The sequence below is a fragment of the Pituophis catenifer genome, unplaced genomic scaffold (assembly GCF_029215685.1).
Source record: "Pituophis catenifer annectens isolate HBS135680 unplaced genomic scaffold, rPitCat1.0.hap2 SCAF_4, whole genome shotgun sequence".
NCBI classification, from domain to species: Eukaryota; Metazoa; Chordata; class Lepidosauria; order Squamata; family Colubridae; genus Pituophis; species Pituophis catenifer.
In genome coordinates this window covers 100,840,221-100,857,487 of record NW_027256884.1, presented here as the reverse complement: position 1 = coordinate 100,857,487, position 17,267 = coordinate 100,840,221, and the positions used below count along the sequence as shown (strand labels likewise).

The 17,267-nt window shown below is 37.7% G+C and overlaps 1 protein-coding gene across 1 annotated transcript in view; it reads right to left on the bottom strand.

Annotated features, from left to right (window-relative positions):
* Positions 1 to 17,267, bottom strand: part of GRAMD1C (GRAM domain containing 1C) — a 59,445-nt gene that overhangs the window by 15,139 nt on the left and 27,039 nt on the right. Inside the window, exons 6-9 of the mRNA XM_070943649.1 lie at positions 16,823 to 16,903; positions 4,565 to 4,683; positions 3,129 to 3,249; positions 1,575 to 1,746 (exon numbers count right to left, since the gene is read on the bottom strand). Of these exons, the coding sequence (XP_070799750.1) occupies positions 1,575 to 1,746; positions 3,129 to 3,249; positions 4,565 to 4,683; positions 16,823 to 16,903 (493 nt within the window). The remainder of the gene's footprint in view (positions 1 to 1,574; positions 1,747 to 3,128; positions 3,250 to 4,564; positions 4,684 to 16,822; positions 16,904 to 17,267) is intronic.

Genomic DNA, 17,267 nt, shown 5'->3' with positions numbered 1-17,267 from the left:
TATCACAACACTAGGATTCAGATTATAATGCCAGCATAATAATGATTACTGAAATAAAAATATAACATAGAGAAATTGAGGTGGAAGGTTTTTCTATAGTAATGACAGGCAAGTACTGAAAATCCTTGCAAAAATAGCTGATAGAGTAATTAATAGCACTGGCCATATGATTAAAATAAATGAAGATAATTCACAAGTCATGTATTCTCCTGCTTTAAGTGCAACATGTTTATTGCTTTAAGAATCTCCCAAGAATTATACATGCCCTGGTATTTGCAGAAATGGACAAATAGAATAACAGAGTTGGAAGGTCTTCTAGTTCAAACTCCTGCTCAAGCAGGAAATCCTATACCATTTTTAAAAAATGGTTTGTCCAAATCGGAATTATTTACTAGAATTTTGGAATTATTTACTAGAAAAATAAAGCAAATAGCATTGTAGCATAAAATGTCCTACGTTCATTGCAATCTAGTGCTCATGTCATGGAAAGCTTTAGAGTTAGGGAAGATTTCAGTTTGGAACATTTTGTGGTCTGTTACTGAAACTTTACTTTCTGTAAAAGGCAGTATCTGCATCACCATCATTATGTGCAGAATAGTGCCTCTCATCCATGGCTATGACAAAGGCTTCATCAATACTATAATTGTGGTTGGCCTTGGAGTAGCCAGGGATACTGGGGGGACAATTGATGCTATGTCTGCAGCAGCTTTGTTTCTAATTTATATTGTGCAGATCACATAATGATATCACGTTGATGTAAAAGGTCCATAAAGGGGTCATGCATAAGCGCACCTGCGTGCCTACCATCTCTGTCCTACTGTCCCCATTTATTTGTATTCATTTCTTTCGTTCATGTCCATGTTCATATTTATACCTGCTATCTTGTACATGTTTGACAAACTAATAAATAAATAAAAGATAAAATAGCAGTCATTGGCAGAGTATGATTCTGAGTGGTGAAGCACCAGGGTAGAAGCCAGAAGACTGAGTTCCAGATGATTTTGGACTAGTCACTGTCTCTCAGTCCAATCTCAGTGCACAGGGTTGTTGTGGGGAAAAGAGGGGGAGGAAGGAGTATTGTGTGCGTTCTCCTTCACTTATTTATTTATTTATTTATGTATTGATTTGATTAGTTATATCCCACCTTTATCATTTTTACAAATAACTCAAGGTGGTGAACATATCCAATACACCTTCCTCCTATTTAAAAAAAAAAAGGTGAGATATAAATCTTTTTTAATGATCTTTAGACAATATTTCCACATTGTTATTTGTACAGAAGCTTTCCAAACTGATCCTATTGTCTTTCTTTCAAACTTGACAGTAAGTAATGAACTATTGAAGGAGAAACAGGATGATCAGTTTACATGTACTGATTGTGTCCTCCAACCTGACACTATCTCTCAAGGTCTTGGGATCTATTGCCTAAGGCAGCCACAACACTCGGCCATTTTCTATCAGTTTTACTAGCAGCAAGATAAGCACGAGCAGATTCCATAGATAAGATGATTTATGTTTTCTTTTGTTGCTGTAATTTGTACTGTATGGAACATTAAGACTGGAACATTATTTACCGTCTTCATCACTTTCTGAGGCACTGCTCTTCTCTTTAGGAATATTCTCATTTACATCCAAGGATTGTAATGAAACTTTGTGTGGTACAACATCAGAGAGCTTCCTTTCTAAAGGAATCAATGAATTCCTCTTGTCTTGTTTATCATAATGACATTCCTCTGGTTCAGCAACCTAATAAAATAGAATATCATTCTCACAGCCATCTTATTTAATAACGTGACAATTCACAATCTTAGCTTTCCAAAAAGAAAATACAAAAACTTTCTAAATGCTTCCAAAACCACTCACAAACTCCTGAAAACCCACATATCTACACACATTTCAAATACAGATAGTCCTCGACAATCCAAACACTTAATATACTTTAGATAATATTATAAGTGGGGCCTGACTTTTGGTGTACTATACATATATATAGATTTGTGGTTTTGTGTGTGTATCTTAGCAGTATCAAATGCCAAAAAAAAAAGGATTTGATATTCAGGTTGGAGTGAAAGTATAGTGATATTATATGTAATAACAGGATTTTGTTATATATGATGACAATATTTTGAAACTTGTTAAAAATCTAAATTTCTAACTATGTACAAATTATCACCATGCTATGCTACACATTTTCAGTATATCCACAATAATAAGAATTTTAGTCTACAAGAATATGACTAGCTTGATTTTTATTTCTCATTTGTTTTTGTAGGTTAGTTTTTAAAAATTAATTGAATAATAGCAAATATGGTATGTAAGATTAGAATTCATTTCAAAATAAAATAATTGACATAAGTAACTTCAGAAAATGTAGCAATAAAGAATATAATAACAATTTTTTTTAGGAAATATAGTATGTGTTATTAAATCAGAAGGGCTTATTTATGAACCAATAAGGAATTCACTGAACTATTTTCAGTCTAGAAAGCTATTCAATTTATTTACTAAATTTAATGCTGCCCAACTCAATAATATAGTAACTGGGAAGTTTACAATATAACAAAAAGTTTAAAAGTGCTAAAAAAAACCCAATAAAAATTAGAATAAAAATGTTAAAAGTTAAGAACCAAGATGATGAGTAGTCTGGTGATGAGAATCTTTTGTCTCATCAGCCATCCCCAATGTATAGGCCCTCTCAGTGCCCAAGCCAAGCAGAAGAGCAAAGTTTTTAGGCTCTTCCAGAAAGCCAAGAATGTGAGTGTGGAACTCACCTGTGATGAGAGAATATTCCAGAGAATGGAGGCCACAGCAGCTATTTTATCATAGTTTGGATAGCTTATAACACAATTCATTTAACAAAACTGATTTCTCAAAGAATATGAGAAATCTATTAGCAGAGAGGCAATCTGCATTTATGTAAATATATAGATTGTCTTGCATTAAAATATTTATTTGATTATATTTTTATATTTAGTTATGATAAATTCTAAATATTTATACTATGTTTCTGTTGTTAAACTATGGTATATATAATGGTTTAAACAGTATATATTTATATGCAGGAATATAAAACAAGTTAATAAAGTAAATAATGCATTTATAGTGAAAAGGAATGTTTAAAAGCTTACTTCTAAAAGTGAGTTTCCAGTAAGAAATTCTGTCTCAACTTCAGTCAGAGCAGTGGATTCTTGAACTATACCAACAGACTTAGCTGGTTCCTTATCTCCAGATTCATCGCTAAGGTTAGATCTATACAAAAATAGCAACAATGTTAATTCATACTTATTCTAGAATCATTTGTTAATACAGTGATATACCAGTATTGTATTTAAAGCAGATTGGAAAACAAATCTGCCTTAAACATTTAATCTTTCTACCATCAAATGATGTCTTTATCTCTTAGGAACATCATTTTTCAGAACTTGTCAAAAAGCAGTACCATTGTGTTATATTTTGTTACATGAATGAGGGAAAAGAAATCCCTTTGCTTATCTATAGTTTTATTTTCCCAAATATCTTCTGTATAATTACTCACATCTAGGATGATTAGGCAAAAGGACAAACATAGGAAGTTTCTAGGATAATTTTCTCCAAACTAAAGCTCATCAGATATGATCTGTAACTAGCAGTTATTGAATTTACCAGTTTGGAATTGCAGGACTTGAAATCCAAACTACCTAGATAGTACTTGGTAGAACAAAGCCTAAGTAGAGGCTTGATTTGAAAGCAAAGTATTTCCCAGCCAATACCTAAGCACATACCATTTATTGCTAGCTCTTGTAAAGACTTGGGGCAGATGGGCGGGGGGTGGAGGGCGGGAGGGGACACAGACAACGGGATAGAAAGCATGTTCAGTTCTGCTGTACATACCGTGTTTCCCTGGAAATAAGACCCTGTCTTATATTTTTTTGAACCCTGAAATAAGCGCTTGGCCTTATTGCCATGCGCTCAAAAGCCCATTTGGGCTTATTATCAGGGAATGTCTTATTTTGGGGGAAACAGGGGAAAACATAATAGTTTATAGCTAAATAAATCTATTTATGAAAACTTCATTTTAGAGGACAATGGTGATCTTGACAGAAGGGCCACTGAGTTTTGTTGGAGGAACAGACTTCAAGATAGTGACTTAGTTCAGCATCTGATAAGGTCCAAGGTCTTAATTTGCCATCAGCACTGAAGGTTTATCACCTACCTATTAAAGTGGGCCAAAAACCTATATAACCTGAATCGATCTGCTCTTAATCCTGACAATACCATTGCAAGCAACCATAGCAATGCCATATTTGTTGGGTTTATATGACAATCTTCTATAAAGATTCTGTAAAATGAATCTTCTGTACATAACTGAACAATTTGCATATTCAAAAACATTTAAATACTACTGCTTTGTTATGTAAAGATAAAAAGTTTTCAGCAACCAGCATAACAAGAATTAGTACCTAAAATATCCCTGATAGAATAAATTATACCAAGTTTTTATCGATAGATGGTCCTATCAACAAAACACAATGTCCAAAAAAGCAAAAATACAGTAACAATGTGGCAATCTATAATATTTCCTTACCTTAATTGTCCATTCTCTTCCGATGATGAATAAATGCTTTCCATCTCTTCTATATTCAAGCCAAGCTCAGAGCCATAGCTCTGGTGGACAAGCTGCCAGAATTCCTGTTTGGTTAATTTCTGGGAAACAGAAGAAAATGTACATTAACAACAATGGCAAGTTGTTCACAAATTAATTATTGATTGTTATTTAAGTCAATAAATTATTCTAATAATCTAAAAGGACTGTTTCATAAGAGCATTCAATAACCTCAATATTAGTATACACAACTTGTTTTGGGCTGCAAGAACTATTCAGTTTAGCCATCCCAGGGGTCTTACACCCCCCCCAACCGATTCCTGAAATAACACCCCAAGACATTTTAACTATTGAGAACAGCTGCAACTTCTTAACTCATATTAGTTGTACAAGGCCACAATCATTAAGTCAGCTGTCTTTGGTTCAGAAGCCTCTCTCCTCAAATGTTAAAGAGGCCCTGATCAAAGACCTGTAGCAACATAGCAAGTTAAGCAGAATAATGTAGACTTAAGAGCTATGTCTTCCATAGATCTGCAGTTTCAGAATATTCTACTGTTTCCTTAACCTCTACTAAATTGTTTTACTCTTTGTTATCTTATCAGGAGAACACCTGTGTCCTGTGCTGTGGAACAGAACACGTTTGACTTTCCATAATATTACACTTGTATCAAACTATCTTTCAGTAGTCTTGTTTTGAGATTAAACACATAGCTCCTTCAATCCCTTTTCCAACACAGCACTGCATTATTTCTCTAATCACCCTCACTGCTGTAATGGTATGTGGGAATGACCATTGGGAAGAAATATAAAAGGCAATTTAGCCCACAACAGGAGTGGGATGAGGCAAGCAGCTCAGAAAGGACCCTATTCCTAGTTTTTTGAGTTGTAAAGGGGATGTGAGAAAGGGAAATGTTATTTCACATTTTGCAAGGTTCCTGTTACATTATATTACAATACAGTAGAATTAGCTCATTTTGGTCATGTCTCCTATCTGGTCTACCTCTCAAGATGATTGCCTTTCTCTGAACCCATTCTAATTTCTCTGAATCCTTCTAAAAACATAAGAAGCAGAACTAGAAATTGAGCTCAAAGTTGGGGCTAACCAACTTTGTAGAAGTAGAATAAATATTATGACACTTTTGGGTCATATTTACTTTATAATGTACTATTGTTCCAACCTTTTTCACAAATACCAATCTAAGCCATATGTGTTTTTCATTTTAGCTTCCTACATGAAGAATTTTGCACTTGCTTCTGTTAAATACGGTATCCTTCAGTTACTTTCAGGCTAATTTATGAAAGTTTTGAATGTTATTTTTCTCTTCTAGGATAATTAGCCAACCCAGTTTGGTTCATTTAAAAAACTGATAAGGATTCCCTCCATTTCTTCATCCAAGCCATTAATAAGAATAGATGTTTAGAGGACACAGAACTAATCCTTGGGGGGCCACGCTTAATAATCTCTCTTGAATTTAATGAGGAACTATTGATGAGTACTATTGAGCTACATTTTTGAGCCATTTTGATATATTCACTTAATTATCATGCCATCCACCTAGTGTAACTAGCTTGCTGATAAGAATGTCATGAGGTACTTTGTCAAATTCTTTGAAGCTAAGCTGTATTGTCAACAGCATTCCCACAATCTATTAAGAATTTATCTGATTGAAAAATGAGTCAAGGTTAGTTTGGCAAGCCTTCTTCCTACATATTCATTCCACTTCATTAAATAATTTGGGGATTTCATAATTACAAACAAGGAATCAAGGAAAAGAAAGTTGAATTTATGCTTCTTTTCAACTACACAGAACAAATAAAAAGCATACAAAAATAATTTTTTAACTTGGGCTCCTTATTAGTTTAATAGTAGTACTAAACCATAAACCACTTCCATGTACACAGAATAAAATGTACCCTAATTAATAATACTGAATATGCCATGAATGCTAATAGTTTATAAAGTTTATAAGAGTTAATATTTATTTGAAGAAGTATATAGTTAGCAAATGTTTAACGTGGATGTTCTTTATTGATCCCAAGGTTTATCTTAAGTTTTTATGATTGCAACACAATCCTCCTATCTGTCATAAAATAACGAAAGCACAGCAAACAAGCCATACAAATGCTATGTAAGCAAAAATGCAATTTACATAGTATTACACTAAATCACCTTAGTAGAATTAGCAAGGAATTTTTACAATAAATGCTAATACAGTGGACTTCATTATCTGCAGGTTTTGAGTATCCATGGTTAAAAAACAAAGATCCAAATAAATTGTCCATAGTAAATGGTTTAGGTATTTTCTGCATTTTTAGGTTTGCAGTTTCATTTCATCCATCATTTGGTGCATTGATAGAATTCTTCTTTGATTTCCTGATGATCCTAGCAAACTGCTAACATTCTGATGCTATACTGTCATCCTGTTTCTGCAAGTTACTTCCCCACAGGAAAAATAAGCAATGTGCAGGGGAGAACTCTGCTGAGTAAAGTGGCATATGATCACAGAAAATATTTCCCTTTATTTACAAAATAAAGCAGATTTTTCCACAGTTACGGAATTTAAACCCCCATTTAAACACACATGCCTGTGTGTGTGTGTGTGTGTGTGTGTGTGTGTGTGTGTGTGTGTGTCGGGATGGATTGGATGGAAGGAGTGGGTTTGGAGTGGCTGAATTTGGGGAGAATGAGGGAGCCGGGGGCAAGAAATGGAGCCCCCTCTGCTGAGTGTGCAAACAGAAGCAGATGGGGGCTCAGATACGACCCCCGGCTCAGTGTGAGTGGGGTGCCTTGCCTGCCGGAGAGGAGGGGGGCCGTTGAGGTGGGGGAGGGGATATCTGGGGTATTAGAGAGCCGGAGTATTGCGGTTATGACTGGGAGAGGTAGATATGGCGGGAGGTAGGCCGCTCTCGGGGAAATAGGACTCGCTGTCTCAAAGTGATTACTTGTTCTGGCCCCTCTGGTTCTGGTTCACCGGGCTTGCCTCGTATACCTGGTAACTCGGGATGTCAGGGCCCTGGCCTCAGGCTGCTGCTGTTTAATGCCAGATCTGTTGTCCACAAGGCCCCGCTCGTTCGGGACTTAATCCTGGAGGAGGGGGCTGACCTGGCATGCATAACTGAAACCTGGCTGGGCCAGGAGGGGGATGTGCCCCTCTCAGAGATGTGCCCAGACGGGTTCCAGATATTGCATCAGCCGCGACTCCAGGGAAGGGATGGAGGAGTGGCAGCTATTGTCCGGAAGAGTCTTTGCCCTCGCAGGATCCCTGCCCCTGAGATTGTTGGGTGTGAGTCTCTCCTCTTGAGGTTGGACTCAGGGGTTCAGTTGGGCTTGTTGCTGATGTATCTGCCTCCCAGCTGCGTTACAACAGCCCTGCCTGTGCTGCTAGAGGCGGTAGCTGGGCTAGCGGTGGAGTTCCCCAGGCTTATGGTACTGGGGGACTTCAATTTGCCGTCACTTGGTGAATCCTCAGATGCGGCTCAGGAGTTCATGGCTTCCATGACAACCATGGACCTGATCCAAGTAGTTCAGGGTCCGACAAATGGGGGGGGACATACACTTGACCTGGTGTTTCTCTCGGGGCAGTGGAGATATGATCTGGAATTAAGGGTTATAAATGCTTCTCCCCCCCCCTTTTTTTTTATTTGATTTAAATGCCGCCCTTCTCTGGAGACTCAGGGTGGCTTACAATGCATTAAGCAATAGCCTTCATACTTTTGTATATTTATACAAAGTCAGCTTATTGCCCCCCAAATTGGGTCCTCATTTTACCTACCTTAGAAAGGATGGAAGGCTGAGTCAACCTTGAGCCTGGTGAGATTCGAACTTACAGTAATTGCAGACAGCTGGTGTTAATCACAATGCTTTTAGTCTGCTGAGCCACCAGGCCCTTGTCGTGGTCAGATCATTTCCTGCTGAGGTTAGACTTCAGGACGCTACTCCTCCATCGCAGGGAGGTGGAGCCGATTAAGTGGTTCCACCCCAGGCGCCTAATGGACCCTGAAGGATTCCAGAAGGAGCTTGGGGAGATACCTGACTCCCTTGTCCACAGTCCGGCTGAGTCCCTGGTGGCTGCCTGGAATAGGGCGGCATCTGGGGCACTGGACCGGATTGCGCCTTTGCGACCTCTCCATGGCGGTAGATCCAGGAAAGCTCCCTGGTTTACCGAGGAGCTCCAGGAGATGAAGTGCCAGAAGAGACGTCTAGAGAGACGCTGGAGGACCAGTAACTCAGAATCTGACCAAACACTCTTATTAGGACTTATTTAGTGGCGATACGGGCAGCAAAATGTTCGCATTTTTCCGCACTTATTGCATCCACTGATTCACACCCAGCCGCCCTATTTAGGGTGACTCGCTCCCTCCTTAATGCAGGGAGAGTGGAGGAGCCCTTGCAGGGTAGAGCTGAGGTGTTTGTGCAGTTTCTGTCGGATAAAGTCACTCAGATTCGGATGGACCTGGACTCTGATTGGGCAATTATGACCGAGATGACGGGGGCAGGTCTTAGTCCTATTGTGTGGGATGAATTTGAGCCTGTGACTCCTGAGGAAGTGGACAAGGCTGTAGGAGCGATGAGTTCCTCCACTTGTTTGTTGGCCCCATGCCCCTCCTGGCTGGTTTTGACCAGCAGGGAGTAACACGAGGCTGGCTCCAGGCTTTAGTTTATGCATCCTTGAGGGAAGGGGCCTTCCTGCAACTATTAAAGGAAGTGGTTGTAAGGCCCCTCCTCAAGAAGCCTTCCCTGGATCCAGCAGAATTAAAGAACTTTTGTCCAGTCTCCAACCTACCCTTTGTGGGAAAGGTTGTAGAGAAAGTGGTGGCACTTCAGCTCCTGCGGTCATTGGAGGAAACGGATTATCTAGACCCTTTTCAGTCTGGCTTCAGGCCTGGCTACAGCACGGAAACTGCCTTGGTCACGCTGATGGATGATCTCTGGCGAGCCCGAGATGGGGGTCATTCCTCCATCTTGGTGCTACTTGACCTCTCAGCGGCTTTCGATACCATTGACCATGGTATCCTTCTGGGACGACTAAGGGAGTTGGGAGTGGGAGGCACCGTGTTACAGTGGTTCTCCTTCTATCTCTCTGGTCGATCATAGTCGGTGTTGGTAGGAGGACAGAGGTCGACCCCTAGGCCCCTCATTTGCGGGGTGCCTCAGGGCTCGGTCCACTCTCCCTTCCTATTTAACATCTACATGAAGCCGCTGGGTGAGATCATCCGACGATACGGGGTGAGGTATCAGCAATACCCTGATGATACACAGCTGTATATCTCTACCCCGCGTCAATTCAGTGAGGCGGTGGATGTGATGTGCCGGTGCCTGGAGGCCGTGAGGGTCTGGATGGAAGTCAAGAGGCTCAGACTTAACCCAGACGAGACCGAGTGGCTGTGGGTATTGCCTCCTAAAGACCATGCTGATTGTCCATCCTTGGTTCTGGGGGGGGGGGGGAGAAATTGTCCCCCTCAGAACGGGCTCACAATTTGTCCTTCTAGTGTCCTCCTAGACTCACAGCTAAGATTAGAGCAACATCTGTCAGCTGTGGCTAGGAGGACCTTTGCACAGGTTCGCCTGGTGCACCAATTGCGACCCTACTTGGATCAGGAGGCTCTCCTCACAGTCACTCATGCCCTTGTCACCTCACGGTTAGATTATTGCAACACGCTCTACATGGGGCTACCCTTGAAAAGTGTTTGGAGACTACACTTGGTCCAGAACACAGCCACGAGAGCTGTCGTAGGTGCACCTAGATACACCCACATTACACCAATTCTCCGCGAGCTGCACTGGCTCCCTATTGGTCTCCGGTCACAATTCAAAGTGTTGGTTATTACCTTTAAAGCCCTACATGGCTTAGGGCCAGGGTATCTTCGAGACCACCTTCTACCGCATATCTCCCAGCGACCGGTAAGATCCCACAGAGTTGGTCTCCTCAGGGTCCCGTCAGCTAAACAATGCCGGCTGGCGGGCCCACGGGGGAGGGCCTTCTCTGTGGCTGCCCCAGCTCTCTGGAACCAGTTACCTCCTGAGGTCCGGACCATCCCCACCCTATTGGCCTTCCGAAAAGTGGTGAAGACCTGGCTCTTCCAGCAGGCATGGGGCCGTTGATCTTACTGTTGCGATTTGGCAAGATCCGGCCATGAATGGTGTGAATGGGTTTTAATTGTTTTTAATGGTTTAACTTTTAATGTTTTATATATGGTTTTTAAATGCATTGTAAGCCGCCTTGAGTCTTCGGAGAAAGGCGGCATACAAGTTGAACAAATAAATAAATAAATAAATAAATAAATAAATAAATAAATAAATAAATAAATAAAATTTAGCTTAGGCTCAAACTCCTGTTATCTGCAGTTGCAGTATCCATAATTGCATGGGGTTGTATTGTATGTTGAAGCAAAAACATGCACTATTACGGTAGTAGGATCCACTTCAGTGGTGGGTTTCCCTCAGTTCGCACAGGTTCTATAGAATAGTAGGCTATAATAGTAGGTATTCTATGTCTCCGCCTACTGACCCTGATGTCATCAAAACGCTTCTGCGCATGCGTGCGTGGCCCCGTTGCGAACTGGTAGTAAAGGTAAGTAGAATCCACCCCTGATCCACTTGTAGTTATGTAATAATGTGGATTGTTTCCACATTATTACAAAGAGATTCTATAACCATTTGTCTGAAATGGTATGGCGTTTCCTGCTTGAGTCAAGGGGTAAGACTAGAAGACCTGCAAGATCCCTTTCAGCTCTGTTATTGTGTTATTTTCCTGAGATGTAAAAACTGTCCCTCAGCCTCGAGATACAAGAGTCATCAGAAATCATGAAAAAGGTAGCCTTGTATGCAATAGTTGATAGTCTAATATACAGATATATTAAGCAGGATAAATAGGGAGTACTTTTAAAACTGTATATTGGCCTTCCCATTACAGATGAAAAGTAGAAGAGCAATATAAGAAATAAAGAGAGGATAAAGTACTTAAGTCTCTTCTGAATGAAAAGACAAGCAGAAATACATAGATGAGACTATACTCAAATTTTGCTGAGCATGCAACAAATAAAGTCTCATTTAATGCATCTAATGTACCTCATCTAAGGTGGAGCAGATTTATTTTTGTGATGTGCTACTATCTTCACATACCTTTGGTACTCCCTGGATATGATGACTTATTTTCTCATGGATGAAGGCAGCTATCTTTGCTTTGTTCCCACAATGCGAATAGTATGGCTTTTGTTGCCACATTGCAATACCACATTTACTGAAAATGGCTTAGTTTTAACTAAGCACGATGTATGAAACAAACCATTGCAATAAACCATGTTTTAAGTTAGAATTACACATGAATCAGGACAATATGTCTTATTCAATAAACCACAGCAAAACCTAATAATAGCTTAGTATATTAAATGAACCCAGTAGTATCACTGCTATTATTCTGCAAAGATAGCAAGTAATTAATGCATGACATTCAAGGAGGAGGATGTGGTATACTCAGTCACTCCATAACTTTTTCTAGTTTCTTAATACCATCAACAGGCATTTCAAACAGAGATCTCCTATTTATATCTGAAGATGTTAAGAATTGAATCTAGATCTTTCTGCATTCTAAGCATCTACTCTTACCTTATGGCCATCTTTTAATGATTCTCTAGTTACAAAGAAGCATCATTAGTGCTTGCTTAAAGGCAACCCATACCATTGTGCCAATCCTACATATTGATACACTATGGCTGTGTTCATATAACTTGCTTATCCTAATCACTTTCTGGATTTGCACAATCCCTAAACCAAAAACTTATTAAATGTCCATAAAAAACAAAATTAAAAGCAACCATAATTAATGTACAAATATAGTTGTTAGTAAAGTGTCAGTTAAACTTGATTAAACCATGCAAATATTTTTCTTCAACTCAAATAACAATGATGTTCTTTCTAACTTAGGAGTAAGAAAACTTAACTCTAACTTTAATAGAAAAAAATCTATTCAGTCTAAAGAGATTATGGATTTAAGAGCAACAGGTTTCTCATGTAAGCTTGAGGTCCTTTTTTCCTTCCACATTCATTTACCTGCAGTCCTCGGCATGAAAAGAGATCATATTCATAGATTTGCAATAACGAAGCACAGTGAACTTCATAGTGATACTCAGGAAACTGGACACATCATCAGGACAAAGTTAACAAGGCAACTTCAGGGTTGAAGCAACTTTCCGTCATTGAAAATCAGCACTTCCTGAAGTGTCAGAATGCCTCCTCCTCAAGCCATTTAACTAACAAAGCAAACTAGAAACCGGCAAGGTAGGTAACATCTAATCTAAACTTACCTTGCCTGCACAGAAGTTTCTATCAAATAGTGGCAAAAGCTATAGAGGTACCACTTAAAAAAAATCAAAACAAAACTCCACTTCGAGAGAAAAGTGTTGCATTTATACAAATTCTACTCCTGGCACTCGGAAAGCTGTTAAAAAGTGGGCAGGTCTGATTTTAGTTCTGTAAGTTGTTCCTTGTACCAGCCCCGTTTCAGCTCCTCCCATCAAGGAAACAAATCTACAGTCTGTGAAGCACACAGATTACTGTCGAGGCTTTTTTCTGTCTCTTGCACAGGTTACTGGAATATGCATAAGATTGAACCGATTCAGAGGGAAATTTCTCTTCTGCTCCTTTCCTAAGAACTGCATTGAGTTAATGCAGCATCTCCTGGGAGCGATTTGAAAGCTGCATGTGTGATAATGTTGCTAATAATTCCATCCAAAGTTGATCAACTGTACTTGGATGCAAGAGAAGAACCCAATCTACATTCCTAGGCATAACCTCATCATCAGATTTCTCTTTAACCCTTTTGCCATGATGCACATATATGCCAGTCCCGCACCTCTGGAAAAACAAACATCTTGAGTTTTCCCCTGAAAGTGATCAACTGTAATAAGATGCCATTTGATGTGTCTGTCCTCCACCTTTCCATTTGAATAGAATCCGATGCACATCTACTTAAATGTAATTACTATCAAGTTCAAAGGTAAGCCCATTGTGTACATAGTATGTGTACATAGGATTGCAGTCTACAAGCACCACCCAGATTTACCCAGAAATTAAGGACTCATTAAATAAAATTTGCTTTCAAATAAAAGATGGATTACATAATAAAAAAGTATCATTCTAAACATAGGACTACATCAGTTCTGAATAAGGCTAACAGTGGTTCTTAGGGTATTTGAATCAATTACTCTTTTTCTTGGTCTGGAATAAAGTCATTACTCCCCCACCCACTCGCACCCAAAGCAGACTGTTGTTTTACATAAGCGTCTTGGTAGTGGTAATCCCAAACTAGCTCCTCAACTCACAGCAAGGTGACCCCTAGGATATGCCCAAATATCACCTTTGGGGATAATTCCCCATTTCGCCAGCTTTAAGAACCACTAGGTTTCACAATTGGGAAAACCCTGCACATATAAAGGCTTATTTAGGGAAAAGGTACCTTAACATTATTTTACTACTATGTAGTTTTTATGTCAGAAATATTTCAAACTTGTGATCTTCTATACACAGAACATCTTCTGAAAAATGCAGCCCTCCCTCCAACATTTGGATCTCAGAATGTGTTATACGTAATCCTCAACTCACAACCACAATTGAGCCCAACATTTCTGTTGCTGAGATGTTAAGTGAGTTTCTTGCCACAGTTGTTAAGTGAATCATTGTAGTTGTTAAGTTAGTAACACGGTTGCTAAATGCATCTGACTTCCCCATTGACTTTGCTTTTCAGAAGGTCACCAAAGGTAATCACATGATCTCAGGATACTGCAAATATCATAAATATAAACCGGTTGTCAAACCAGTTAAATTTTGATCATGTAAACATGGGGATGCAGCAATGGCCTTAAGGGTGAAAAACAGTCATAAGTCACTTTTTTTCTGTGCCATTGTAAATTTGAACAGTCACTAAATGAACTGTTGTAAGTTGAGAACTACCTATACTTATTTGCAATTGTTAATATGACAGAAGAGGAATGTTATTAAAACATAACAAAAGTAACTATAGTAACTATATTTAACTTTAATTACAGATAAATATAAAATGTATGTTGGGTTTTGATCTGGCTCCATCCATTACTTCTTTTGAAGTTCTATCTCACCTAACCCAGAATAAGCTCTTCACTCATAATTGTAGGTTGAAATAATACATCTGATGGAAGCAAGGCCATGCAATATTTCTGAATTTGGAGTTTAGGATCAGGTGAAAATTTAGTCTAAGGATGCAAGCAGAGAAGGATAGAAAAGCTGCTTGTTTTTTGATGAGTGGTTTTGGAATTTCTCCAGCTAAAAGCACTCTAAATCAGCCCAAGATGATCTACATAAAAGTGATTAAAATCTACATCAACCAGTCTGTGCAGAGATATATGTATATAAACGATTAAGAGCCGATAGATGTAAACACATACAAAAACATCAAATTATCCATTATGCTTTCCCTTTTCTTGAACATAGGTTATTCCTTGCAGAACTCAGTCAAATTGTTAAATCAAGATAAGATTCAAAATTTTCATACTAAAACACATCGAAGTAAGGAAAGTTCTCAAACAGATGTCCAATATTTTTAAAATAAATTTAATTTGCCCCTGTTTTGTCAGATGTTAATTTGACAATAAATAAAAAAATATGTGGAAATTTAAAGTGCCACTCATCATCCTACCACTTCCATATTTTGCCATGATTAGAGAGATTTTAAGTTTGGGCATTATGTCTAACTCAAAATATTTTTTAAATAAATACTCAGGCCAATTTCATTTATTTCTAAAGTACACCAAATTTACAATCTCTGCCGCTCATATTTATGCATAGATTATAGAGTTTCAATTTTAAAATAATTATTATGTAAGAGAAAAAAATATTTTTTTAAAAAAATAAAATTTGTGAAATATCAGTGCAAATTACCATTGTATAAATACAAATGTTAAGGCAACAGTTTCAAAGATATCTTACTGGTACTGTATTACTGATACTGGTACTGTTAGATTACAGCATCCAAAATAAGTCAAGATCTATATGAACTGTAAACTCTTAATTAAATATAAATCAAACGTTTTAATAATTTTTTTAATTGACAATATGGAGTCTTGGATGTGTGAGGAATTAACTGAGATGTTTAAAAACATGTGTGAATCACTAAAGGGTAATAAAAAGTCAGAAATTTTACTGGAACATATAGAACAGGTAAAAGAGAGCATAAATGAGGAGCAAGAAAATAATATTGAAGGAAAAGGAATTGAAAGCAAAAAGCAGTTAGATTATTTCACTGAGATTAACAGTGGCAAAAAAAGAGTGGAATATTCCCCCAAAAAGAATCAATCAAAGGGAAAAGAAGGAAAGAGTGGAAAGATATTAGGAGAAAACTTGGGGAGAATTGAGTAATATATTTAAAAGTGAGAAAAAGGATTCAGGAGAAAAGATATAATATAAAAAGAAAAAAAAAGAAAAAGAAGAAGTTAAAAGAATGGGATAAAAGGAGGAAATTATTAAGAAGTGGAATTTTGGAGAGACCAAGAGAAAATGGTTAAAGAGAGGAAGAATAGTGGAAAAGAGGAAGGGAAATAAGCTATATATTAGTTGATTTAAGGGAACTGTATTAATAATATTAATTGTGGATGGTCAATAAGTTAAAGGGTTTTTAATGTAAGAAGTGAATATGATGATGTATATTGCTTATAGCAAAACAGAATAGCAAATGAAATATGAAATGGTAATGGGATTTAATTATGAAGACAAGTTAAATTAAGAGACAAAATTGAAATGTTAAAAAGTGGGATAGGGATTTTGAGAAATATATTTTGCAAATGGAGAAATAAGATAATTAATTGAAGTTATTGTAAGAAATTAGGAGTTAAAGGGTGGATAGTGATACTGTTTATGTATTATGTATTAAGAAGAGATTAAGATAAGATAAAGAAATATGGAAAAAGAATATTATGGTCAAAATTGGAAATATGTAAAAGGTACCTGGGGGAAAAAAAAGAGATGAAATAACAAGTTACAATGAAAAATGATGAATTTATGATAAAGAATTATATAAAAGGGATGAATTTGGAAAAAGTGGGAAGATTGGAATAGATTATTAAAATTAAGATATATAAGATGTATAAGATGTGACCCGGTCAACACTCTGTTCAAAAAATACGTATGATGAAAGAAAAATGTTAATAAAACTTGTTTACAACAAAACAAGTCACGACCTCAGATATTTCCCAGCTATAATAAGAACTTACCTTCTCCAACAATGCATTTTGCCATAATCTAAATATATTGAGGTAGGTTCGGTCTCTGGCACTGAAGGAAGTGAAGAAAAACTGCAGAACAAAATGGTAATTTGCATGAAAAGTATTGAAAGCAATCTACAAGTCAGTCAACCCTATTTCAAATAAAAAGATATTAAGTCAGAGCTGAGTTGATTTTTAGAAGTGTCTAAGAAGAACTAAATTATACAGTCTTCAGCCATTCATCATCCTATACTTATTTACTTAGATAAAAGTTTCATTACGTTCAGTCCGGCTTACTATTATTTATTCAATCTGTTTGTTTGCCTTCCTGGTTACAGAGTATTTACTTCCAAGTAAACGGGTATACTCCAAATTTATATTCACACTACCATAAAATTAAGTGTCAATAAACTTAATGGGTTCATGGGTATATAAAAGAGATATAGTCTTTTAT